At 39.7% G+C, this 26,741-nt stretch overlaps 1 protein-coding gene across 2 annotated transcripts in view; it reads left to right on the forward strand.

The window, feature by feature from the left end:
* The window catches only part of LOC144494885 (hippocampus abundant transcript 1 protein-like), a 77,160-nt gene that overhangs the window by 37,923 nt on the left and 12,496 nt on the right, over nucleotides 1-26,741 (forward strand). For both annotated transcript variants that reach the window (XM_078214393.1, XM_078214394.1), the window contains exons 3-8: nucleotides 1,730-1,792; nucleotides 6,571-6,698; nucleotides 7,586-7,700; nucleotides 16,449-16,667; nucleotides 17,984-18,097; nucleotides 22,756-22,827. In XM_078214393.1, coding sequence (XP_078070519.1) covers nucleotides 1,730-1,792; nucleotides 6,571-6,698; nucleotides 7,586-7,700; nucleotides 16,449-16,667; nucleotides 17,984-18,097; nucleotides 22,756-22,827 — 711 coding nt within the window. The remainder of the gene's footprint in view (nucleotides 1-1,729; nucleotides 1,793-6,570; nucleotides 6,699-7,585; nucleotides 7,701-16,448; nucleotides 16,668-17,983; nucleotides 18,098-22,755; nucleotides 22,828-26,741) is intronic.

Below are 26,741 nucleotides of genomic sequence, written 5' to 3' on the forward strand. Positions count from 1 at the left end.
TCGGAGCATAGGCCTAAAACATTAACTGTTTTCCTTTCGACAGACAGACAACTTGACCTGTTGAGTACTTCCTGCATATCCTGTTTTTATTGGATCTTTTGTCTCCTTGGAGTGACCCAAAGTGCTTCAGAGCCAATTAAGTACTTGTGAATTATAGTCACTGTTGTAAGGTCAGGAAACACAGCAGCTATTTTCCACACAGCCAGATCCCACAAACAGCAATGAGATAATTGAGCAGGTAGTCTGTCTCTGAGGTGGTGCTGGGAACGAGGAGGTGGATGTGTCAAAACTGTGGGATGGAAGAGGATATAACCGAAAGCTAAGGTGGCATAATATTTGAGTGCAAACCTTTGTCCAAACATAGTCCTGGTTATAGCAATCAATGGCCAGGTTATTCCAGCATATATTACTGACCTAAATCTTTTCATAGAATCCCTACAGTGCAGAAGGAGGCTATTCAGCCCATCGAGTCTGCACTGACAACAATCCCACCCAGACCTATTCCCCGTAGCCCTAAGTATTTACCCCACTAATCCCCCTAACCTACACATCTTGGGACACTAAGGGGTAATTTAGCATGGCCAATCCACTTAACCCGCACATCTTTGCATTGTGGGAGGGAACCGGAGCACCCGGAGGAAACCCATGCAGACATGGGGAGAACGTGCAAACTCCACAGTGACTCAAGCCGGGAATCGAATCTGAGTCTCTGGCACTGAGGCAGCGGTGCTAGCTATTGTGCCACCGTGCCGCTCCTGCGGTTCCTCCCTTCTTCCCACAACCCATTTTCTTGCTGCTTTTTCCCCCCTCAGTTTAACCTTTTTAATATTGTAGCCACTTGCACATTTTAATTTTTTTTCCTCCTTGCCCCAAGATGATCTTGGCTTTGATTTTTCTATTATGCAGCCCTCTAGTAGAGGGAGAGGAATATAGTTCATTCTGGAATTACTAAAGTCAGTGCTGCAAGCAGAAAACTGCAGGCTCTTCAGGAGAAAAAGCAATTATTCTTGAGCTTGTTTGCAACAGTAGAGGAATCTATCCAGATGCTGGAAAGGGAATAGATGGAGGGAGTTGCATTGATTGGCAAGTTACAAGGAGCTCAGGAACACACTTGTGGACAGAATAGAGTTGTTTAGCAAAGTAAGTAGTATTTAAAGGTCTCATGCCACTTGAGGGAAATTTGTTTGCTAATGTGCCCATTACTGGGAAATAGGGATGGTAGTTAATTAACTTATAGAATATAAAATCCATGTTTTACCATGTTGGCTTAGTGTTGGTATAAAATAAAACAAAACTTATGTTTGTTTATGACATTTGTGCACTGTGTATTGGAACAGGTTTTGTGTCGCATTGCTTTTCTGGTCTTCACTGTTGGTCCGTGCTTCCTGTAAAATGTTCAGTCATGCAAGCAGACTGAAAATTGCTGTGCATAATCAGCCCCTTTAGGTTAATGCCTGTGCATAGCCACACACAAACCATTAAAGGGGCTGTGCATTTAAATAAATCACATGCACACTCAAAAAAAAAATCAGAATGTTGCTAGTGTCATGTAAAATTTCTCAGCATAACTAGTGTGGTATTTGCACACATCACTATACAAGATAACTGGTATCAAACAAAGTTAAAGCATGAAAAGTTGAAGCCTGTTGATAAGCAATTAATTTTGTAAATCTGAGAATTTATTAGGTTCTGTCTTTCGTATATCTAATTTTTTTCTCTTTCTTGACAGGTTCTGCGTGAAACCTTTCCCAAGCATACATTTTTGATGAATGGCCTTATTCAGGGTGTAAAGGTAAGAATATTTCTGCAATTCAATTTCTCAGTCAGCAGAAAGAATCAAATTGGGTGTCAATTCAGAGAAATTGAGAGATGAGCTGTGATATATATTGCAAATGAGCTTGTAGTTTGAGGTTTGAAGGTCGTTGCAATTATGCAACCTGCAATATTAATTATAGCAAGTCTTAATTTAAAATTGTGATTACTTCCCTGAAAATCACTACTTTGAAACAACTTAAAGTGAATCATAGGTTCTCCTAGGAATAAATGCTAAAACTGGAATTAGGTCTCTTTGCACGTTTCTTGTTTAGATGGATCATTGTACAGGCTGAAATACTATATCATGCATTCCCAGCGAGAATAACAAATTTAAAAAGCGAAAGGGAAATTAGGGAGTCTGCTAATAACACATTGCAGATCTAGTTTCCCTTATCTGTGCATAGATACAAAATTGCCCAATTCTGTAATTGATCCAAAAGTATATAGGATGGCGCCAGTCATGCTCACTGAATTTGAAGTTTATCTAATGAAACTTTAAAAAGAACTAAAAAAAAATTCAAATCAGTAGCATGGATGGTGGTAGCCTTAAACTTACAAACATAAAACCAAATTCAAAAGTATTCAAGAGAGTTTACCTTTGTAGCACAAATGTCTAAATGTGCCAAAGTCGAGCAGATTTCATTGCTTGAGTGATTAGAAATAAAATGCAGAACACAATTACCAGTAACTCAGTTAGAAACAGAAAGCAAATTACAGCAGGTGCTAGAATTTTGAATTTAAAAACAGAAAACTTTGGAAACACTTGGGTTCCGCAGCATCTGTCAAAAAAAGACATGAATCAAGTGATGTTTTGGGTATAAACCGTTCCTCAGTCAACATTACAAAAGAGAAATATTTAAGAAGGAATGGAACAAGAGGAAGGAAAAAAAAAACACATGCACAAGTCATAACATGATCTGTAAAGTGTTAAGATGGGGATCAGTAAATGATTAAATCATTTCCTGGTCTCGGCATTTTTATGCCTTTTCCTGTGTCTGATGCATTTCTATTTACCTTCCCCGTGTTCTCTAACTTGCATTCTGATGAAGCAGAATCCTGAAAACAAAGGGAGCTTTGACCTGACAAATGTTTTTGATGGAATACAGCCAGCATTCCAGAGCAAAATGAATAGTTTTCACATGTTCAGCTTAAAATCAGGCAACTGGCGATTTCAATGATAAAGTGAAGTCTATCTGATGTTTGCCAGATATTTTTTCATTAGCACAACTGAAGATACTCATGCCAAATGTCGTATGTACTTTACAGAGCAGACACAGCAGGAATGCAGCAGATTTTTCTCCCTCTTAGCTAAGGAGCAAATGCTGATGCTGCTGACATCATCTAACTTAGCACAAAGTGGACATTAAAGCTGGCACCCTATTTGACCCAATACTTCAGCAGAGAAGGCCCTGATTTTTGTGATCATCAGAGAAGGATCAGTGTTCATCACTGACTGAGAAAAGATACCCACAATGATTTAGTGGACCCAAAGCATGGATTTCCTCTTTTCAGAGATTACCTTGAATTTGGACCCAACTGTACCATCCAGCAGGCAGCAAGTTGTCTGATCAGCCAATCAGACTAAATAATTCTCTCAGACAGGAAATATAAAGCAGAGATTATCATTCTCATTTTAATTATCGCTCAGAAAGCAAAATCAAGACTGGAACATACACGGATTAAGGGAGAAGCTAAAATATAAAACTTCAATAATATAAACCACTGAGACTGAGATTTCAAAAATCTGAATGATTTCAGAATGACCTTCTGAATGACCTTTTCAGGGACAGAGGTCAATTAACTGTAATAATGACTTGGTTCAGCATTAAAAATTGCAGTTACTCCTGCTTAAACAAGGCATAACATTCACAGTGAGGGGAGTGCATAAAAAGTTGAAGTTCATGTCAAATCACTACATTGACTGCACCTGCAACAACTGACATCGCACGCAGTGGAGGAGGATATCACTGACAACTTAGGGATTTTCACGTTCAACTCTGGATCTGCAAAGGCCATTTCTGCTCATTTTAACTGCAAATTCTGGGTCATCGTTATTACCCAGTTAGCTTCCAGAGGAGACCTCTGTTAATTTTATTATAAAGCTGTTTGGTAGTACAGAACTTGAGCTTTGCTGAAAAAGAGACATTTTGTAAAAGCTTTCATCTTGCACATCAGGACAATTCTCAGAAATGCCAAGGAAAGGGAAAACCAATTTATGCTATATGAGAATAAAGTGCTGACAGATTGACCAGCAGACTCCCAATTGGTAGAGGAAAAAGACCAGCCGATGGTGACTGCCAAGCATTATTCGAAATTAAACCAGGCAGCTTGACTCTGGCTCATTTCTCAGGGTAATGGCACGTGTAGTGAATGGTTGTCACTTATTTTTTAACTTCAGCAGATGCAACGTGTGTACCTATCTTTCTCTCTGCGAACAACAGGGCCCTGTACAAGCTAGCCTGGCAGAATGAGCGAGCAGGGCAAGAGAAGGTGCAGGACAGAGTGAGAGTATGGGTGGTGCAGTAAGGGGGAGGTGTGTGAGAGTCTGAGTTAGTGTTATCTTTGAAATCATATAGTATTTCCATTGTGTTCTGTGATTTATTTTGATTAAAAACTGTTACTTTCACACAGAACATTTCACACGAGTAAGGCAGCTTACTCATGCTATACAGAAATGCTGAAATGATCTTTGTTTCATCCTCCTTTGTGAGTGAGAGTTTGGATTATAGTGATTTGACCCATGATGATTGTACTAAAGCATGCAGATCTCAAACAATGGATTTTAGACTTTTTTGGAGGAGGCAGTAGTGAGAGGAAACATGTTTCAAATGCCAAAATACTCTCTAGGATCCCCTACGTTTGTAAAGATCTTTATCCTAACTTCAAAAGTCATTGGATTTCCAAAGGAAAAGAGTATTGTGGCTGAGAAAAAATTAGCATAGTATTGCAATCTCCATATAGATGAATAACTGATTTGAAATTCCCGAGTTGCCAGCTGGAAGAATTACACAAGGTTTCGTGCAATAACACTAGCTGTAACAAATGAGTAAAGATATTAAGTTAAGGGAGAGATTGGAAGAGTTTTCAGTCAGCTTAATTTTTTTTGTTGCAGGAAAAGATGTATGTGAGTGCTGTCATAGGGTCCCCCAAACTTTACCAGTCATGGAATCCTTTTGATCTCCCAAGAGTATTGAAGGGACCCCAGAGAAACATTCTTATTAAATTAATAAATATTAAATCATAAATGCTGTTTTGTGATAGATACAAACAGACAAAAAAAACTTAAGAATGCTTCTATGTCCTACATTTATAATAAAAGGTTCAGTTATTCAACATCTTACCTTTTTGTCGTTCTTAATGGGAGTGCCTGTTCCCTCACCCGCGCTCTGCTGTTCTCTTCTCGGGTCCATCACCACCACCACCCCCACCTTTTATTGGGTGTCCTCCCGACCCTGCCTCTTCTCTGTGGTGGGGTGGGCTCTCAGCCCGCATCTCCTTGAGGCTCCTGCAGGTACATCAACTGTGGAACCCCTGCAGATGTTTGTGAATTAATTTAGTAGTTCCTTGAAGTCACTTCCTGTTAGAGGTGTGAGAATGATCTGTAACTAAAACCTTTTCTCTTCATGAATGCTGATGGACCTGCTTTAATTTTCCAGTGTTTTGTTTGTTTTAACTTTCCGGTATCTGCTCTACTTTGCTATTTTGGGCAATTATTTGATCACTACCAATGTATTGAGATACTATTTGCATGAAATCTGTCTGTTGACTTTAGTTGCAAAATATTTGTTTAACTGAATATGTAGACAACTTAATTGGGTCCTCTGTTTTTGGGTTGAAAACTAAGGAATCCATAGCAATGCAATGTTAAGTGTTTTTCATAATGAGCTTTGAGGGACTATGTATCTTTTGCCTCTCCCTCTCATGGAATGTGGAACTGTTGAGGTCTGTCTGTGATCTAGCAGATTCAACATCTCAAAAACATAACTGAACATTTATGGGATAGAAGCATAGATGTACATGAGACTTCAAGTCTAGTCAACAGCAGTCATTGAGTATGAATGGCAGAGGAATGCCCTGGATAAACGGACTTTGTAGTGCAGTAGGTACTTGCCAAATTTATTGCTTTCACTCCAGAGGATTTCTACAGCTTGCCAAAACAACAATGTGGACTGTGCCATAGTGGATGGGGTGACCTTTTATAACCTTTCAATTGTGACTCTTGGAGTCTTTCCACTTTGGCATTGCTATTAAATACCATTTTCATATCCTTTGTTGTCAGTGTAGTGCTCTAATTGCAGATTTCAATTCAAAATTAGAGTACAGAATTGCTCCAAACATATTAGATTGCTTCTATTTACCTCAAGTCTCACTTGTTGAAATGTCTGCAGAACTCCAAAATGCTAGACATGTAGGCACCACTTTTGAAAATAAAAGAAGAAAACCAATGTGATTCAGCACTAAGTTGCATTATTTGGGGGGCAATGCAACTTCACTCTGATGTACTTAAGCTGCATAAATTAGCTGTTTAGTGCTTTAGGCAGATTGAAAATTAAAATACTGGGTAAAAGAATAACTCTCGTGGAAATCTTATTTCTGGCAATTAATTTTTGAGTTCTCGTTCTTTGCCTAGTGAAAAATAGCAGATTTTAGCTTCATCTCTTGTGCTAAAGCCACCCTGGTACCTGTGTTTATTGTAGTAATGTATAAATCGCCTATTCTTCTGCAGTTCGGTCTAATTTTATGCTTCCTTTTTAGGGTTTTTTATCATTTATGAGTGCTCCGCTAATAGGTGCTTTGTCTGACGTGTGGGGGAGGAGATCGTTTCTCTTGCTGACGGTGTTCTTCACTTGTGTACCAATTCCTTTAATGAGAATAAGTCCGTGGTAAGAACTATAAGCTAGAATGGTGGAACCGTGTAGTGTTCACACGTAAATGGAGAGGAGGGTTAGAGTGGCAACAGCTATAATGCATTTTGACCATCTTGCTATTTTTAACAAACAGAGAATGGATTAATAACTACCCTGGAAATAAAATAAATCTGTGTGGAATAGTTTGCATTGTGTTTCAGATTGCATTGTGACCAAATGTGCTGCACTATCAGATAATTAAGCTGTGAGACAGTGTTTCAATAAAAATAGCATTTGAGGTGAGATGGAAGGAGGTGGTGAGGAAAGCATTAAAAATTCAGAGCTTGGTTTGTAAATAAAGCATCTGATCTCTTTCCTGACTAAAGGTAAAAACTGGTACATTCTGCTTGTACCTTAAATATTTTATTTTCAGGTCGGCAGCAAACCCAAATCTTTGTGACTTGATAACATCAGCTTTAATTTTAAAGCACTTTTAGAAAGAATAATGGTTCAAAAATAATCAAAGTACTCATCTCCGTCTTTGCAACATTTAGTGTAATAAGTATCCATGTGCATCCTTAGTTACCTCATCAGTGCCTTGTGCCCACTGGCCTGTTTAGTGACAGACACAGTTGGCTGAAGGATTGCTACGCATTAATTCTTCCTGTCAAAACATGATGTGATTCCTACACTGAATGGGATATCTGGTTGATTGGGTAACCAAAAGAACTGTCGAATGTAGTATTGCTGTTTCTAGGTTCAGCTCTAATTTTCAAATTATTTTTCAAGAGAGAAGCTTTGACTTGAATCTTAAAATTAAAAACAGCGTGTAAAAGTAAATCTTACAGTTAAAGTAAAAATGCTAATTTTAATTTATATTTGCAGTGTAATTTGTTTTCCTTACGCTTTATTTGTCTTTGTAGGTGGTATTTTGCTGTTATTTCGGTGTCTGGTGTTTTTGCAGTGACTTTTTCGGTAATTTTTGCATATGTAGCTGATATTACTCAAGAACACGAGAGAAGTACAGCATATGGGTTGGTAAGATACACTTTTTAAATTCTTCTTGCATTTTTTTGAGTTGCCTTTGTAAGTCTATTTTTTCTCCATGTTTACACCCTCTTCTTTCTTCAGTCTACTCTCTGCACAGATTCCTGACACAGTAAGAAGTCTCACAACACTTCGGAAAGCTAGTGGCTTTTGCTACCAAATAAACCTGTTGGACTTCTTACTGTGTTTACCCCAGCCCAACGCTGGCATCTCCACATCATAGATTCCTGACCCCACTCCTGGTAGTACATATCTGTTTTAATAGACTGGATTGTAACTGTCCTTGGCTGAGTGCCTAGGTTGTACACTATAATGCTGTAGGGCTAGATTTTCATCTTCGTCCTTGAAAGTCTTACCTGTGTCTATAATCTTGTCCACTAGAAGAATAACAGTAGGCTCTAACATTGCGATTCTAAAACCAGCTTCCTGTTGAGAGACCAACTAGTGGTTCAGTAAGTAGAACTTCCTCATCTGAATCTGAAGTCCTTGTATTGTAATCTAGGCAGATACTTTGTAGCAGTCACGGTTTTCCGCAAAGTTTAAGTTTGTTTATTTGTCACAAGTAGGTTACATTAACACTGCAGTGAAGTTACTGTGAAAATCCCCTCGTCACCACACTCTGGCGCCTGTTAAATTAAAGTTAAAGTTTATTAGTCACAAGCAAGGCTTACATTAACACCGCAGTGAAGTTACTGTGTAATTCAGGTGCACTGAGGAAGAATTTAACATGGCCCATGCACCTAACCAGCACATCTTTCAGACTGTGGGAGGAAATCCACGCAGACATGGGGAGAATGTGACCCAAGCTGGGAATACACTCTGCATCCCTGGTGCTGTGAGGCAACAGTGCTAACCATTGTGTCACTCTGCTGCCCACTACTGTCTTATGGATAGCCCATTATAAAAAAAACTTTAAAAACTTACAGGATTCTCCCAGGAGAAGACATAAAATTAGATCAAACAGCAGCAGAGGAAACATTTTATACATTACTACTACATTTATCTTTTTCAACTGGATATAAAAGTTCCCCCAGCAGAGCAATGAATAGACCAATATTTATTCCTCAACAAGCAGCATGAAACTGATTATATGTTGTTTATCCCATTGCTGTTACGCTGCATGTTGTGTTATCGACAGCGCAACAGTAACTATACTTCACAAAGCTGCAACGCACCCTAAAATGTCTTGAAGTTGTGAAAGGTGTTCCATAAATGCAAGTTCCTTCCTTTACCTGTCAAGCCAATAGTTTTTTCCTCAAGCTCACTTCTTAATATAGCCAAGTACCACATCAGGTAGATAAATATCGATTTGGGATTCCACTGCCATTTTATATTTGAATGTTAACTGAAATATTTCCATCCGAATGCTTGCAGATCTTGTAGACGTTCCTATAGCTTTTACACAATTGTGAAATAAGTTGCTGTATTTTCTTCCCCTGTAGCATTTTTTTCTAAGTAATTGGTCTTTTTTAAGTGGAAGTATACAGAACAAGAGTTTTGTTTCTTTTCATTGCACCTTTCAGGCTACCAGAAAGTAATGTTTGGCGTTGACAAGCTTTAGCATTGTTATAAGTGATGGACAGTCGCTATTTGTTTAAACTACTCAAATTTTTTGTAATATTGGACTTTGGGAGCTTTATGGGGAAAAAGATTGCAATTCTGCAGGTATGTCCCTGTACTCAATGCAAGGGGCAATTTTCACAGGCAAAAATGTGACTTGCACAAGGGTAATCTGGGAACCCTGAAGAGTAACCCAGTTTACAGTTGCTGTAGATGCTGATACTGGGACATTCTGAAATAGTGAAGGACAATAAATGCAAGCCTGTTTCTAAGTTTCTAAGTTTATCAGGAAGTACAATTTAACAGAAGCAAAAGTAAACACAGCAGAATGATAAATCAGTTTTTACATACATGATATCTGTCAAAACTATAGTTTTAAAATTCTTTATCAGTTCTTTTAAAGTTCTTTAACCTATCTGCTATCTTGATGAAACGCTCTTTTGTGGGAAACACAAACTTCCTTTTGCCTAATGGCCAAGCAGTGATCAGGAAATAGTTATTATTTTACTAGAAACCATAATTTTTTCTTTTGAATTCTGAGCTGAGACAGAAGAAATATCAAAAGATTTATCTTTTACAATTAAATAGAAGTGTGAGTATAGGCATATAAAACCTAAGTGACTGACTGCATATTGGCTTTATAAATTAGAGGCTTAAGAGTGTAGGAGCAAAGAAGTAAAACATTTGTAGAAAATATTGTTGGGTCATTATAAAAAATTTTAACTATAAGGGTTCTCCAAGAATAAAGGAGAGGTTTGTTAGTTCTGAAATTAAGAGTTTAGGTAACTGAAGAGGAAAAGATTATTTCTGTGATGGGAGTCATTCATTTGAAATATTTGTGAGCAAGGGGAGCGACTAGAAAAAATTTCTTCACTGATAGTTGTTGGAGCATTGAACAAACAGGGTGTGATTGAGGCAGAGACCATTGAATACTTGAAAGGAAAATTGGATAAATACTTGAGGCAGAGAAAGGTATTGGGAACAAGGAGGATAGGTGGTAGTCAAGTTGGCTTTTAATTACTTAGCAAACAACCAACATAGACAAGATGCCCCAAATGACATACAAAAACATAGGAAGTAGGAGCAGGAATAGGCCATTTGGCCCCTTGAGCCTGTTCCACCATTCAGACATTTGGGAATCTCTTGTTTGAGAGAGCCCAAACTGGAGAAAGAAGTAGTCGCGAAGGTGTCAGCCATTCTGAACAACTCCTAGCAGGCTCGTGTGGAGGCCAAGCTCAAACAGTGGAAGGAGCACACCAAAGATTGAGCACCCAACCCACCCACCCTCATCAAACCCTATTTGTCCCAACTGTGGCAGTGTGTGTGGATCCAGCATTAGACTTCTTCACTTCAGGATCCAGAATCCTAGAGTGTAAGAAAGATATCCTCTGTCCTGAGGAACTGCCTAAGGTGGTGATATTCCATCATATAGGCAGATACTGGTCTTACTCTGCTTATTAATGTGCAATAGTTTATGTTGATTTAATAATGTTTGTTTTCAAGCATGACCATGTTAAATAAAATGCAAGGAGTCATTCTACACTCTTCCAACTTTTGTATGAGTTTCATCTCATGCATGTACTGTGTACTACTTCTGGCTGTGAAGCAGAAATTGGGTCTTGTTGAAAAGAGAGATGTTGTCAAAGCTTTTCATCTTTCACTCATCAGGACAATGCCAAATTTCAAACAGTCACCACAATTTATGTGGGGGTGGGGGAGGCTGCTGATTAGTTGGTAAGTCGACTCTGGCCAAGGCCATGGAGGAAGAAATGGAGAACTATATGTCCCCATGCTTCTGAGTAATTTTTAAAAGATGCAGGTCAGAATATATCGTAGATCTCTGCATATGAATGCAAGCATAAATGAACCATGTTATGAACTCAACTGATTATCTAAAATCGGTTGTTAATTAGGACACTCGGGATTATTCAGCAAGTGCTGCCCAATTGCTGGTTGAGTAGTGTCTGTACTTTGCCTATTACATTGGATCTGTAACTGTGTCTTGAAAGAGCATAGTCATGGACCTTGAGTGTATTTCATCAATCTGGACTTTTGCAAGCCAATATACTGTACACTCTTTATGCTGTTCAGTATTTGAAGCAATTCTCTTTTACAAAAGATGATCTAGCACCTTGATCAACTCTTGGTACTTTTGGTTCTTATCAAACAAAACAAGGTTTTATGGTGTTTTGCGTCTCCTCCTACACCCACATTGCGTGAGTTCTTTGACCCTATTTGGTAGATTCCACTCCAATTAACTTAACTTTGTAATTGACACTGATAAACTACAGACTTCCAGCACCCAGTTATTTCAATTTCATTTGTGCACTCTTGGTAAAATGAAATATTACAGTGGTAATTTGATGGATGGAAATAAATTAGAGATTTGGTAGTGGAAGTGGAAGATGGGAAAAGAGGTGCAGCATATTTTCTGATCCTCCAATTAGCCGTTTAAACAGTTGAGTCTGTACTGAGGTTAAATGTTAAACTGTAGGTGTGATTTCCGGTCCTTTGTAACTTCACTGCATTTCTTAGACTTTGTGCGACTTTGTGCAATATCTCTATCCTGTTTATCATTATACATTGAGCTCTGGCCTTCTGCCAAACCATTGGTGTTATCACTCTGCAGTCTGGCTTTGAGTAAATGAGACTGTGTTGCCTTTTGTCCACATTTGTGTTCAGTGTCTGCTATTGGTATTGCACAACCCTCTCCTAACTATATGTCAGAAATGGTTTATTTGCAACATTTGTCTAAGATCTGGCATGATCAAAACTTATTGAAATTAGCAGTTTCATTGCATGCACAATTAATGGTTTATATTTGGAGATTAAAGCTGATTCATGTATGTGAAATGATATTATTTCAACTTGGATGCAAAGTTAGGCTGAAATTCTGCTGGGCACCATTTACCCATAAAATTAATAGAACAGTGCCTCTATATATAAATGATACGAAATGATCAGGTACAGGTTTTCTCTCTGACTTTCACGAGCTGTTTACCAAGTGATTGAATGCTGCTCGGCTTGGAAAGTGGGAGGAAAAAGTGATGAGTAAAGTCAATCAGACAGACTTGCTTTCTTTCTGATATTTAGTGTACCATTCCTAAAGGACTTCAAAGCACGCTGCCCATCTTTTAACCTGGGTAGGAGTCTCACAACACCAGGTTAAAGTCCAACAGGTTTATTTGGTAGCAAATACCATAAGCTTTTGGAGCACTGCTCCTTCGTTAGATGGAGTGGAAATGTGCTCTCAAACATGCAAACAGACAAAATCAAGTTACAGAATACTGATTAGAATGCGAATCCTACAGCCAGCCAGGTCTTAAAGGTACAGACAATGTGGGTGGAGGGAACGTTAAAGAAATGTGTATTGTCTCCGGACAGAACAGCTAGTGAGATTATGCAAGACCAGGGGCAAGCTGTGGGGGTTACTGATAATGTGACATAAATCCAACATCCCGGTTTAGGCCGTCCTCGTGTGCGGAACTTGGCTATCAGTTTCTGCTCAGCGACTCTGCGCTGTCGTGTGTCGTGAAGGCCGCCTTGGAGAACGCTTACCTGAAGATCCAAGGCTGAATGCCCGCGACTGCTGAAGTGCTCCCCCACAGGAAGAGAACAGTCTTGCCTGGTGATTCACGGGCATGCAGCCTTGGATCTTCAGGTAAGCGTTCTCCAAGGCGGCCTTCACGACACACGACAGCGCAGAGTCGCTGAGCAGAAACTGATAGCCAAGTTCCGCACACATGAGGACGGCCTAAACCGGGATGTTGGATTTATGTCACATTATCAGTAACCCCCATAGCTTGCCTCCTGGGCTTGCAGAATCTCACTAGCTGTTCTGTCTGGAGACAATACACCTCTCTTTAACCTGTGTTTAATGTTCCCTCCACCCACATTGGCTGTACCTTTAAGACCTGGCTGGCTGTAGGATTCGCATTCTAATCAGTATTCTGTAACTTGATTTTGTCTGTTTGCATGTTTGAGAGCACATTTCCACTCCATCTAACGAAGGAGCAGTGCTCCAAAAGCTTATGGTATTTGCTACCAAATAAACCTGTTGGACTTTAACCTGGTGTTGTGAGACTTCTTACTGTGTTCACCCCAGTCCAACGCCGGCATCTCCACATTAGGAGATATGGGGCAGAGATTTTGATGAAAAACAGTGAGTTTAAAGGGCTATTTCATCTCTAGTTAGGGCTGTTCTGGATTACCCTATCTTTTATCCTTGTATGTTTCACTTGTACTAATTTGATTTCCTCCTTTTGCCTTTACCCTCAACTGCCTTCCTTTTTATCAACTTTGTACCTAACTCATTCACTATTTATTTTGAGGCTCTAAATTAACCTACCTTGTCAATAAATATTTCTGCTTCCTGCTTATTGAATGCAAGACCAATGAAACCAAAGGAAAAGACCAGCAACCCATTCGATCTAGATATGGGGAACCCTATATGCATGCGCTATCTTCCTATGTGACGCAAGGTCACAGACCTGAAACACTACCTCTGTTTCTACCTCGGCAAATATTGTCAGACCCGTTGAGTATTTCCAGGATTTTCTGTTTACAGCTTACACAATATTTTGCTTTTGTGCTTTATGCCATTGATTTTCAATTTCCTCTGGGAAATGAAAGGGAAAATAACAAATAGACATGATGGACTGACTCTTCCTGCTCCTGGGGTTATTGGATTGCTTAGGTACAGTGAAGGTGGAAACATCAAGTGAAGATAAGCACATGCCTTTACTGAAGCCTACTTTTTTTACACCCATTTTTATGCAGGGCTGGAAAATCAGGCAGGATGCCTTATGACTGTGTTGAACAGTAAAACTCTGTTTGATTAAAGTGCATACGATATACATAATGCATTGCAAAAACTCACCAAGGCTCCTTTGAAAGCACCTTCCAAGCCCAACACCTACAAGGACAAGGCAGCAGATGCATGGGAACATCACCACCTGCAAGTTCCCCTCCAAACTGCATCCTCTCCTGACTTGGAACTTTCGTAGAATCATAGAATCCCTACAGTGCAGAAGGAGGCCATTCGGCCCATCGAGTCTGCACTGGCCATAATCCTACCCAGGTCCTATTCCCGTAACCCCACATATTTTCCCTGTTAATCCCCTAACACTCAAGTCAATTTAGCATAGCCAATCAACCTAACCTGCACATCTTTGGACTGTGAGAGGAAACCAGAGCACCCAGAGGAAACACACGCAGACACGGAGAATGTGCAAACTCCATACAGACAGTGACCTGAGGCCGGAATCGAACCCAGGTCCCTGGCGCTGTGAGGCAACAGTGCTAACGACTGTGCCACCGTGACATCCTTTATTTCCGTTCTTTCACTTGTCGCTATGTCAAAATCCAGGAATTCCCTTCCTGATATTACCTACAACACATAAACTGCAGCAGTTCAAGAAGGTGGCTCACTACCACCTTCTCAAGGCAATTCGGGATAGCAATAAGTGCTGGCCTAGCCAGCGATGCCCAAATCCTATGAATTACTTTTTTTAAAAACACACCATCACACAGATTCATTTGTGGCAAAACATTTAAAGAAGCATTCCTATTACAGTATTTGCTTTCCTCTGTTTGGAACTCATGTACATAATTGAAATTAGCGTAATATTTTCTTCAAATAAAATCTACTAATCAGTCGGGCATATATTTTGCTTTCTTTTCTGATTTTCACAGAACTGTAGGTGCATTTAAAGCATTATTTCCCCACATGCTCCTATTTATTTTGCAAAGAATTTGTGAATAGAGGAATATACAGTATAACCTTGATTCTTGGAATACTGAAGTATAATTGAACTTATTCAATTTTAATTGCATGCAGTTCCAGATTAAACAAAATTTATTTTGTGCTATTGTGTAGAATCATATTAGCAGTTTTAATATCCAGAAGTTTAAATTTGCAACCCCAATCACACCTTAGAGACTATTGTGATCCAAAGATTGTAAATGCCGAAACTGAGGGACAGAAATGAAGACCACTGATATTCAGAATGGTTTATATTAAATGTTTTCTGGCTTTGATGCTTTCATTATTTAATGGAGCTAATGCACTACAAAAAGAGCATGTTTTGTTTCATGTTTCATTGCGAAATGATTGCCAGATGATGGCTTGCCTTCCTATTGCTGTTGGCTACATACGAAGGGGTGCATATGCAGCACCATCAGTCATAAGAAAAGGGAAAATAAGTGATTGAAGTGTTCGTGCAGTCCCAATATGTTAGATATTGTCAATGACCATCGAAAGAGTTCAGTGCTGGTAATGAGTCACCAGCATAAATTTAACAGCAATGAATATGTAGGGTTTTTAAAAAAGAATTGTATTAATCTATCTGATTTGTGAACCAGCCAAGCAAAGTAACTAAATGTTTTTAATTTATCTGTTTGCTGTTGAGCATGATTTTACAAATTTAGTTTTCCATTTTAAACTCTTTAATTTTGCAGGCAAACCTGTTTTCTCTCAATAAATGAAAATCACTATATAATGGTATTGTATGGCATCCGTCTCTAAATGGTGTCACTTTGTGATAAAACAGCCTTAAAGCAATATAGCTTTTAATTGAGAGTCTGGCAGCATTTTTGCTGAAGTTGTATTCAGTGGAGTTATTGTCAGAATCCTGTTGTAATCCACTCTGCCTCCGGCACAAAATAAATGAAGTTGGGTCAAGTTTTTAAATTAGATCTAATTCTTTGTTAAAACCTTTTTGAGTTAAGGGACACTTCCTTATTGGTCAAACAGTAGTGAGATTAATGGCCCATAGTACAATTTACAATGTTGTGCAGTACAATTTATTGTATTTGGGCTCTTCACTCCTGCCTCATTGGGCAAAATATAACAAAATACTTAAGTTCAAAAATAAATGGCAGGGAAAATTGGTCTCTGCTAGTAGAGCAAATGAGCTCATAATGAATTGGCAGACCATGCTATAATATGCTTGATTTTCTTGTCCATTGAAGTCTGTTGAAGGGAAAACCAGGCACTATATGGAACTGGCTGCCACTTTCATGAGTTTGTTTGCATTGGCGTGGACCAGTTTTACCCCCTCTATGCCTGTAGAATAATATACCTCGGAGGTTGCTTTGTTTGTTTTTAAAGATGTTCGCATTGTAAATATTAATATGTTAATGAACTGGCAAGTAAAACCTTTTTTGCTCCTCCTCTAGGTATCAGCAACATTTGCAGCAAGCTTGGTAACCAGTCCAGCCATTGGTGCTTATCTTTCAAGTAAATATGGTGATAACCTTGTGGTCCTCGTAGCCACTGTGATTGCAGCATTGGACATCTGCTTCATCTTAGTAGCTGTGCCAGAATCTCTTCCTGAGAAGGTTCGACCAGCTTCGCGGGGATCACCTTTCTCTTGGGAGCAAGCGGACCCTTTTTCTGTAAGTATTCAATAATCTGTATTTGGACTATAATTACCAGAATGCAGGATTTGTTGTTGAATAAACCGTACCTATATATTTTTTAAAAATGCTATGCATGTCTTGGCTTGCACCAAATCCTGTTCACCTATTATTTTTGTGCTCACTAACCTGCATCGGCCTTGGTTAAACAGTGCTGGGATTTTAAAATTCCTGTGCTTATTTTCAAATTCCTCCGTGGTCTTGCTGTCTGTGTTCTTCTCCAGCTCATTAACCCTGTGAGAAATCTGCACTTCTCCAATTCTGGCCTCTTGCGTGTCCCCAATTTTAATCACTCCACCATGTGTGCTAGCAAGCTGTGCCTTCAGCTGCCAGGGCCTTAAGTTCTGGAATTTCTCCCCTTGTCTCTCTGCCTCTCCTCTCTGCTTCTTCAAAACATGCTTTTAACCAAGCTTTTGGTCATTTGCCGTAATATCTCTTCTTAAGGCTTGGTGTCAAAATTTTGCTTTGTAATGCTCCAGTCAAACACCTTAGGAAGGTTTACTATGTTAAAGGCACTATGCAAGTCCAAGCTGTTTATTCAATAACTCTTGAATGTACAGATTTTATGTGACAATGTTGTACATTGGCTGATGCCTGTGTCATGCTACTCTGAGGCAGAATTTTATCCTTCATGTATGCACTAGTTGGGCTAGTCTGGCCTTCGTTGCATTTTGTTCTTTGACCATCAGTAATTGAGCAGGCTGCTACGGAGTTTAGTATTGGAAGCAATGTTATAAACAATTAAGTTGTTGAAACAAAATCCTGCTACATGCTAAGGCTCAGTACACAAATGTTTGTTTTAAATGCAGCTTTTACCAATTGTGTTTATCAATTATATAAAACCTTCAAGAATAGAATAGACTGCTTTATCCAACATCCCCATCTGCTCATCCATTGCCCAAACCTTATGGTCTTAATTGAAGCTAGGATTTGGGCAAGGAGACAATCTGGCCCAAAGAGGCAGGTTGCAGCTTTAAATGCGAGGCTCCAAGCCAGCTGCGGCCTATCAGAAGCTGTAACAAATGCACAATTACTTCAAGAATCTATACTCCATCCCTATTTGTCTTCAGGAATTTCAAGGTAACTGTTACTCCCAGTCATTATTATTCCACCAATCCTGTTAATTTATAGCTGCGTTGCTTTATATTTATGCTGGTTTGTGCAGTGCCATTAAATCCAAGATGCTGGGTCAACCATTCTAGGTGTGTTTCTGATCTGTTATACCATGTGATGTGAATAAGTAACTTAAAGCTGACAACATTTGTAAGTGAGCATTTTTTTTTCTTTTGTTACAGTCCTTGAAGAAGGTTGGGAAGGACACCACTGTGCTGCTCATCTGTATAACTGTATTTCTTTCATACCTGCCTGAGGCTGGACAGTACTCTAGCTTTTTCCTTTATCTTAAACAGGTGTGTCTGCCACTTTTTCCCACAGCATTTCCTGCTGTCTTGCACATTCTCAGAATTGTTATTTTGTTGGCCAGCAAGGTTATTAATCAGTTGTAAAACAGAATACAGGCTGAACACTGATTTTATGGAGCACATTATAGCCTCATAAAAGGCTAGTAGTTATGTAAATAAGTCCTTTTAGCTTTTAAATTGAACATGATTTCTAGAAGGAAAACTCTTTTCTCCATGCCAGTTTTCTCACTGCTCCTTTGAAGATCTTTATCATTTGCAGGGATGTAGTTCTACAGGCACCAATTGACTCTGATATCTTGCCCAAGTAACCATTATTTATATTTGAGGTTTAACTACGTCAGCAGATCATCTGGCTTTGGGTGAGGGTCACAGCTGAGTTTTCTTCAGTGTTAACTACAGGTGCGTATTCTCGCAGCAGAATATTGATCAGGAGGGGAATCCTGGATGACTTGAATCAAAACGCAGAGCCCTAAAGATGATCTCTGGATTACTCCCTGAGCACGTGTAAATTGGTACAGGGTAAATGAGGTTAGAGGGCTGAATGCGTGAGTCAAAAATTGGGGTGGGAAAAATGTACTGGCGTCAGTACTGGGGGGTGGGGGAGGGGGAGTCATAGAGGTTTACAGCATGGAAACAGACCCTTTGGCCCAACTTGTCCGTGCCACCCTTTTTAACCCCTAAGCAAGTCCCAATTGCCGCATTTGGCCCTTATCCCTCTATACCCATCTTATCCATGTAACTGTCTTTTTAAAAGATAAAATTGTACCTGCCTCTGGCAGCTTGTTCCAGACACTAACCACCCTCTGTGTGAAGAAAATGCCCCTCTGGACACTTTTGTATCTCTCCCCTCTCACCTTAAACCTATGCCCTCTAGTTTTAGACTTCCCTACCTTTGGGGAAAGATATTGACTACCTAGCTGATCTATGCCCCTCATTATTTTATAGACCTCTAAGATCACCCCTTAGCCTTCTATACTCCAGAGAAAAAAGTCCCAGTCTATCCAGCCCCTCCTTTTAACTCAAACCATCAAGTCCCAGTAGCATCCTAGAAAATATCTTCTGCACTCTTTCTAGTTTAATATCCTTTCTATAATAGGGTGACCAGAACTGTACACAGTATTCCAAGTGCGGCCTTACCAATGTATTGTACAACTTCAACGAGACGTCCCAACTCCTGTATTCAATGTTCTGACCAATGAAACCAAGCATGCTGAATGCCGCCTTCACCACTCTGTCCACCTGTGACTCCACTTTCAAGGAGCTATGAACATGTACCCCTAGATCTTTGTTCTGTAACTCTCCCCAACGCCTTACCATTAACTGAGTAAGTCCTGCCCTGGTTCAATCTACCAAAAAGCATCACCCCGCATTTATCTAAATTAAACTCCATCTGCCATTTGTCAGCCCACTGGCCTAATTGATCAAGATTCCTTTGCAATCCGAGATAACCTTCTTCACTGTCCACTGTGCCACCAGTCTTGGTGTCATCTGCAAACTTACTAACCATGTGTCCTATATTCTCATCCAAATCATTAATATAAATGATAAATAACAGTGGACCCAGCACCAATCCCTGAGGCACAACGCTGGTCACAGGTCTCCAGTTTGAAAAACAGCCCTCTACAACCACCCTCTGGCTTCTGTCATCAAGCCAATTCTGTATCCATTTAGATACCTCGCCCTGGATCCCGTGAGATTCAACCTTGTGCAACAACCTACCATGCGATACCTTGTCAAAGGCCTTGCTAACGTCCATGTAGACAACATTATCTGCACTGCCCTCATCTACCTTCTTGGTTACCCCTTCAAAAAACTCTGCACTGTTGGAACAGTCTTCAGTTTAAATGTGCTGGAAGAGTTTCTGGCAAGTCATATAAGGGTAGTAGAAAGGACTTTAAGCTAAATGACTAAAAATAAGGAGGGAGAAATTAGAGCATGAGAGAAAGCTACTCAGAGTTTCTGCAAGTATTTAAAAAGGAAAAGCAATTAAAGTGAACATTAATCCCTTAGAGGATGAGAATGAGAATAATGGGAAGTAAGGAAATGGTGAAAACAAGGCATTTTTTTTCCTGTTTTCACTGTCGAGGACATGAGAAACATCCCAAGAATACCTTTAAAAAAATCCAGAGGTAAAAGGGGTGGAGCTTAAAACATTCACTAAGGAAAAGGTACCAGAAAAACAATTAGAAAAGGAGTTTGACATACCCCTGATGGCTTTCATCCTAGGGTCTTAAAAGAAGTAGCTGGAGATTTAATAGATACATTGGTTGTAATCGTCCAAAGCAATAAGGAAAATACTAGAATCCATTATTAAGGGCGATAATAGTGGGAAATTTAGGAAATCACAATTCAATCAGGCAGAGTCAGCATGATTTTGTGGAAGGGAAATCATATTTGACAAGTTTACTTGAGTTCTTTACAGAAGTAACAAGCAGCATTGATGAAGGGAAACTCTGGTGATGGTGTATTTGGATTCCCAAAAGAGGATTAACAAGGTGTCATTTCAAAGGTTATCCCACAAAGGAAGATATTGTGGGCAACGAATTAGCACGGATGACTAATTGGTTAGTTAACAGGAAGGAGAGAATAGGAATAAATGGATCATTTTCAAGTTATCAAGCTGCGATTAGTGGAATACCACAGAGATCAGTGCTCGGGCCTCAACTATTTACAATCTATATGGATGAAGGGATCGAATATATGGTAGCTAAATTGCTAATGGCACAATGATAGATAGGAAAGTAATTTGCAAAAGGGATTGAGCTGGGTTAAGTGAGTGGGCAAACATTTGGCAGATGGAGTATAATGTGGAAAAATGTAAACTTATCTACTTTGGCAGGAAGAATAGAAAAGCAGTATGTTGTTTGGATGGAGTGAGATTGCAGTACTCTGATGTTCAGAGGGATCTGGGTGTCCTGATATAGGATTCACACAGTTGGTATGCAGGTACAGCGAGTAATGAGGAAGGCAAATGGAATGTTGACCTATATTACCAATGGAATCAAGTGTAACAGTCGGAAAGTCTTGCTGTCGCTGTACAGGGCTTTGTAGAGGCCACGTTTGGAGTACTGCGTACAGTTTTGGTCTCCTTACTTAAAGGATGTAATTGCACTAGAAGCAGTGCAGATAAATTTCACTCGGATGATTCCACTGATTATCTTTTGAGGAAAGGTTGAACAAGTGGGGTTATGCCTATTGGAGCTGAGAAGAATAAGAGGTGACCTTGATGAAACAGAAAAAGTTTGAGTGGACTTGACAGGGTGGCTCCTGGGCAGATGTTTATCCATTTGGAGAAGATGAGGACTAGGAGACAAGGTTTAAAAATTAAGAGTCTCCCATTGCAGGTTGAGATAGGAGATTTTTTAAAACAAAATCTTCCCTGGAAAGCTTTTGAGGCCGAATCATTGAATACATTCAAAGTTAAAGTAGACTTTTGATAAACAAGAGATATGGGGTGGACAGGATAGTGGTTTTGAAGCCAAAATAAAATCAGCTGTAATGTAATTGAAAGATGAAGCAGACTGGAGGGGCAGAATGGCCTACTTCTCCTAATCCTGTGTTCTTCTGTCCTAATTCTCTCCTCTTTCTTCTTGCTGCCACCACTCTTACTGGAATCCGATGTACTGAGAGTAGTTATAGAGTTACAGAACAAAGAGATCATGGGGTACATGTTCATAGTTGCTTGAAAGTGGAGTCACAGGTGGACAGAGTGGTGAAGAAGGCATTCAGCATGCTTGGTTTCATTGGTCAGAACATTGAATACAGGAGTTGGGACATCTTGTTGAAGTTGTACAAGACATTGGTAAGGCCACACTTGGAATACTGTGTACAGTTCTGGTCACCCTATTATAGAAAGGATATTATTAAACTAGAAAGAGTGCAGAAGAGATTTTCTAGGATGCTACCGGGACTTAATGATTTGAGTTATAAGGAGAGGCTGGATAGACTGGGACTTTTTTCTCTGGAGCGTAGAAGGCTCAGGGGTGATCTTATAGAGGTCTATAAAATAATGAGGGGCATAGATCAGCTAGATAGTCAATATCTTTTCCCAAAGGTAGGGGAGTCTAAAATTAGAGGGCATAGGTTTAAGGTGAGAGGGGAGAGATACAAAAGTGTCCAAAAATGTGCCATTTTTTCCGCACAGAGGGTGGTGAGTGTCTGGAACAAGCTGCCAGAGGTGGTAGTAGAGGCGGGTACAATTTCATCTTTTAAAAAGCATTTAGACAGTTAGATGGGTAAGATGGGTATAGAGGGATAAGGGCCAAATGCGGGCAATTGGGACTAGCTTAGGGATTTTTTTAAAAGGGTGGCACGGACAAGTTGGGCCGAAGGGCCTGTTTCCATGCTATAAACCTCTATGACTCTAGTTGGAGTCTCTTCACTGCTACGTAGTAGAAATCAGCAATTCAGGGCAGATCACTGAAGCTGACCTTTACTTGTCATCTGTAGGATGTATATGTTTCTCTGATCATTAAACCTAAAAATAAAATGATCAAATGTTAGAAACCACGCTGATGGAAAAGTGCTATTTAAATACTTCTGAGGTTATTTTTGACCATTTTAACTTGCGCAGCTATCTGTTAGCAAGATAATCATCAATATTGAACTGTTACTCAACCTGTTTATAACCTTTCCTCTTTTCATAGGTTATTGACTTTTCTGCTGGGAACCTAGCAGCCTTTATAGCTGTGGTGGGAATCCTCTCTATAATAGCACAGGTGAGTATTCAATAATTCTGTTTATCTACCTGCACTATAATCTGTTCTTCAAACATGTAATGATTTGTCACCAAGAAATTTATGTAAAGGTGGGTTTAAAAACTACAAGTTTGGATCCTACACCTACTTGTGACCCATCTTGCAGGAAGGTTGCTGGTCACAAAGGGGAGCTACTGCCCTAAAAAATAATGAAGCACATTGGGAGTAATAAATAATAATTTCAGGGAGATGATGGCACAATGGTAATACTACTGCGCTAGTAATCCAGGGGCATAGACTCTAGGAACACTGGTTCAAATCCCACCAAAATAGCTGGTGGAATTTAAAATTCAATTAATAAATCTAGAATATAAAGTTAGCCCTTTGTAATGGTGACCATAAATCTATCACTGATTGACTAATGTCCTTTAGGGAAGAGATTCTGCCATCTTTATCTGGTCTGGCCTGTTTGTGACTCCAGATCCACAATCATGTGGTTGATTCTCAACAGCCCTCTGAAATGGCCTAACCAGCAATGCTCACATTCCATGAAAGATTAAATTTTGATAAAAGGTGTAATGAGAAATAGACAATTGTCTGTCTTTCACAAAATGTGTACAATGTGTTCTTTAATGTCTATTAAATTTCTCACTAGTCTACGAATTGGTTACACAGTACAAGGGGTGGATTTAAAGCACAGGAATGTAAATGATGTGGTAATGCTTCCACTGGAAGCAGCTCCATAATGCAGGAACCGGAATAGGCCATTCAGCCTCTCTAGTCTCTGCTACCATTCAGCAAGATTGTGCTTCATTTGGAAACAGGCCCAAATTATCTAACCTTTAAGACAACCCCTTCATCCCAGGAATCACTCCAGTGGACCTTCTCTGCACTGTTTCTAATGCAATTATATCTTAATTAAGGAGATCAATACTATATACAGTACTCCAGACATGATTTCATCAGTTCCCTGGACAACAATAGCAAAACTTCCTACTTTTATATACCATTCCCCTTGCAATAAAGGCCAACATTCTATTTGCTTTCCTAATTTTGCTGTACCTGCATACTAACATTTTGTGATTTATGTACCCAGATCCCTGTTCCTCAGGATTATGTGATCGCTCTCCATTTAGATAATATACTTTTTAAAATTCTTTCTGGCAAAGTGGACAAGTTTGCATCTTCCCACATTATACTCTATCTGCCAATGTTTTGCCCACTCTCGTAACCTGTCCATATTCCTTTGCAGACATGCATTATCAGCAAATTTAGCAACCATACAATCAAGACCCTAAGTCAGTTGGATCTTGGGGACTTGTCAGCCTTTAGTTCCAATAATTTTATCTGTAACCTTTTTCTGAGGATTTGAATTTTTTGAGTTCCTCCCCCTCTTTCCCCTTTTGATTTGCAATTATTTCTGGGACGTAATTTCTGCTTCGACAAATCAGACAGACATAAAATATTTGTTCAGTACCATTTACCATTTCATTATTTCCTTTATTAATTCCCCGGAATCGCTGTCAGAGGACCAACACACTTTTCTTTCCTTTTTAAATACCTGTAGAAACTCTCATCTATTTTTATATTTCTAGCTGGTTTTCTCTCGTACACTTGATTTCTCCCTCATTATTAGTCATTCTTTGCTGGTTTTAAAATTCTGTCCAAGCTCTGGCCTGCCACTAATCTTCATGGAATTTTATCTTCAACTTCCTCCGTTAACCCGCAAATTATGCATCCTTTTCCAAGAGTCTTTCTTTCTCACTGGAATGTATCTTTGCGGAGTATTATAAAATATCTCTGCTGATCTACCACTTAACCTAATTTCCCAGTTTACTTTAGCCAGTTCTGTCTTGATACTCTTGAAATCACCTTTTATTAAAGTTTTAACATTTATTTATTAGTGTCACAAGTAGGCTTACATGAACACTGCAATGAAGCTATTGTGAAAATCCCCAAGTCGCCACACTCCGGCACCTATTCGGTTACACAAAGAGAATTTGACATGGCCAATACAACTAACCAGCACATGTTTCGGACTGTGGGAGGAAACCGGAGCACCCAGAGGAAACCCACACAGACACTGGGAGAACGTGCAGACTCCACACAGACAATGACCCAAGCCGGGAATTGAACCCGGGTCCCTTGCGCTGTGAGGCAGCAGTGCTAACCACTGTGCCACCGTGCTACCTAGACCCATTCTTCTCTCCCTCAAATTGCATGTTGAATTCAATCATATATGATCATTGCTATCTTGAGGGCTCCTTTACTATGAAGTGGTTAATTAATTCTGTCTCATTGCACATTATCTGCTCTAAAATAGCCTGTTCCCTGGTTAGCATTAATACATACTGTTCTAAGAAATTGTCCTGAATGCACTCAGTGAACCCATCTTCCAGGCTACCTTTGCCAACCTGGTTCATCCAATCTATATGAAGATGAAAATCGCCCATGATTATTGTGGTAATTTTCTTGTTTTTTCCTGTATATGCTGTCCTAAATTGTGGTTACTTCTGGGGACCTATGAACTACTACTTCCTTTTGCTATTTCTTATCTCTATCCCAACTGATGCTACGTCTGGATCTTTGGAACTAAGGTCATCTTTCACTATTGTACTAATGTCAGTCTCAACTAACAGAGCCATACCACCATCTTTTTCTAGCTTTGTGGTCCTTCTGAAATGTCACATACCCTTGAATATTCAGGTCCTAGCCTTTGTCCTCTTGCAGTCATATCTCCAATGGCTATCAAGCCATACAAATGTATTTATATTTGAGCTGACAATTCAGCTGTTATGAATGCTGCAACATATTTAGATACAGGGCTGTTAGTTGTGTCATTTTACAATCTTTGCCACATCTGGTCTTGTCTGCTGGCGCACTCAAGATTTTGCACCGTCTTTCCTGCCACACTCTGATTATCATTACCCTTATTGCTACCATGGCCTTTTGCCTTGTCCTTTCCCTTTTGTTTATCATGTCTTCCCAAACTTAATCCCTCAGACAACCCCTCCACTGTTTACTTTAAAGCTCTTTCTTCGGCCCTAGTTATATGACTCACCAGAACAATGGTCCCAGTATGATTCACCTTCCTGATGGTTCACTCCCACTTTGCTAAGTACAGGTGCCAGTGCCCCATTAATCGAAACTCATTTCACCCAAATCAACTTTGAGCCATGCATTCAACTCTCCTACCTTATTTACTGTATGGCAAACTGCTCGTGGCTTGGGTATTAATCCAGAAATTACCACCTTTGAGGTTCTTATTTTTTAATTTAGCCCCTAGCTGCTTGTACTCCTTTAGCAGAAGCTATTTCCTAGCCCTATTTCTGTTGTTGACACTTGCGCAGACCACTATAACTGGATCCTTCCCCTCCCACTTGCAAGGTATCCTCTAACCCCAAGCAGACATCCTGAACCCTGGCACTGGGCACACAACACAGCCTTCTGGACTCTCTCTCACAGCTGCAGAAGATTGTGCCCCATCCCCTGACTCTAGTGTGATCTACCACCATTACATTTCTACTTGCTTCCCACTCCCCTTCTCCAGCTTAAATGGCTTCCTGTACCACAATGCCATGGTCAGGTTGCTCATCCACCCGATGTGACAGTATCTTGGTTGATAGAAAAAAATAGTTAATGAAGTAGCAATTCCTTAGTATCAAGCTTGTGCTGTAAAATTTACAGATTGAAAAAAATACTGAGAGGTAAAGTCTTATGGTTTAAAGATACTGGGATAAAATGTGTTGCTTAGCGAGCAAGGAGCCATGATTACAGCACACAAAGGGACTGTGCAATGCATTTCCACCATTTGCATATCAGGAATGTAATGGCCTACTCTCCATTTGCCCAGTTAAGTGCAGCTCCAACAACACTCAACCTAGATACCATCAGGCAAAGCAACCGGCTTGTACCTCATCCATGATGTGGAGATG

Source organism: Mustelus asterias, chromosome 6 (assembly GCF_964213995.1).
Source record: "Mustelus asterias chromosome 6, sMusAst1.hap1.1, whole genome shotgun sequence".
NCBI classification, from domain to species: domain Eukaryota; kingdom Metazoa; phylum Chordata; class Chondrichthyes; order Carcharhiniformes; family Triakidae; genus Mustelus; species Mustelus asterias.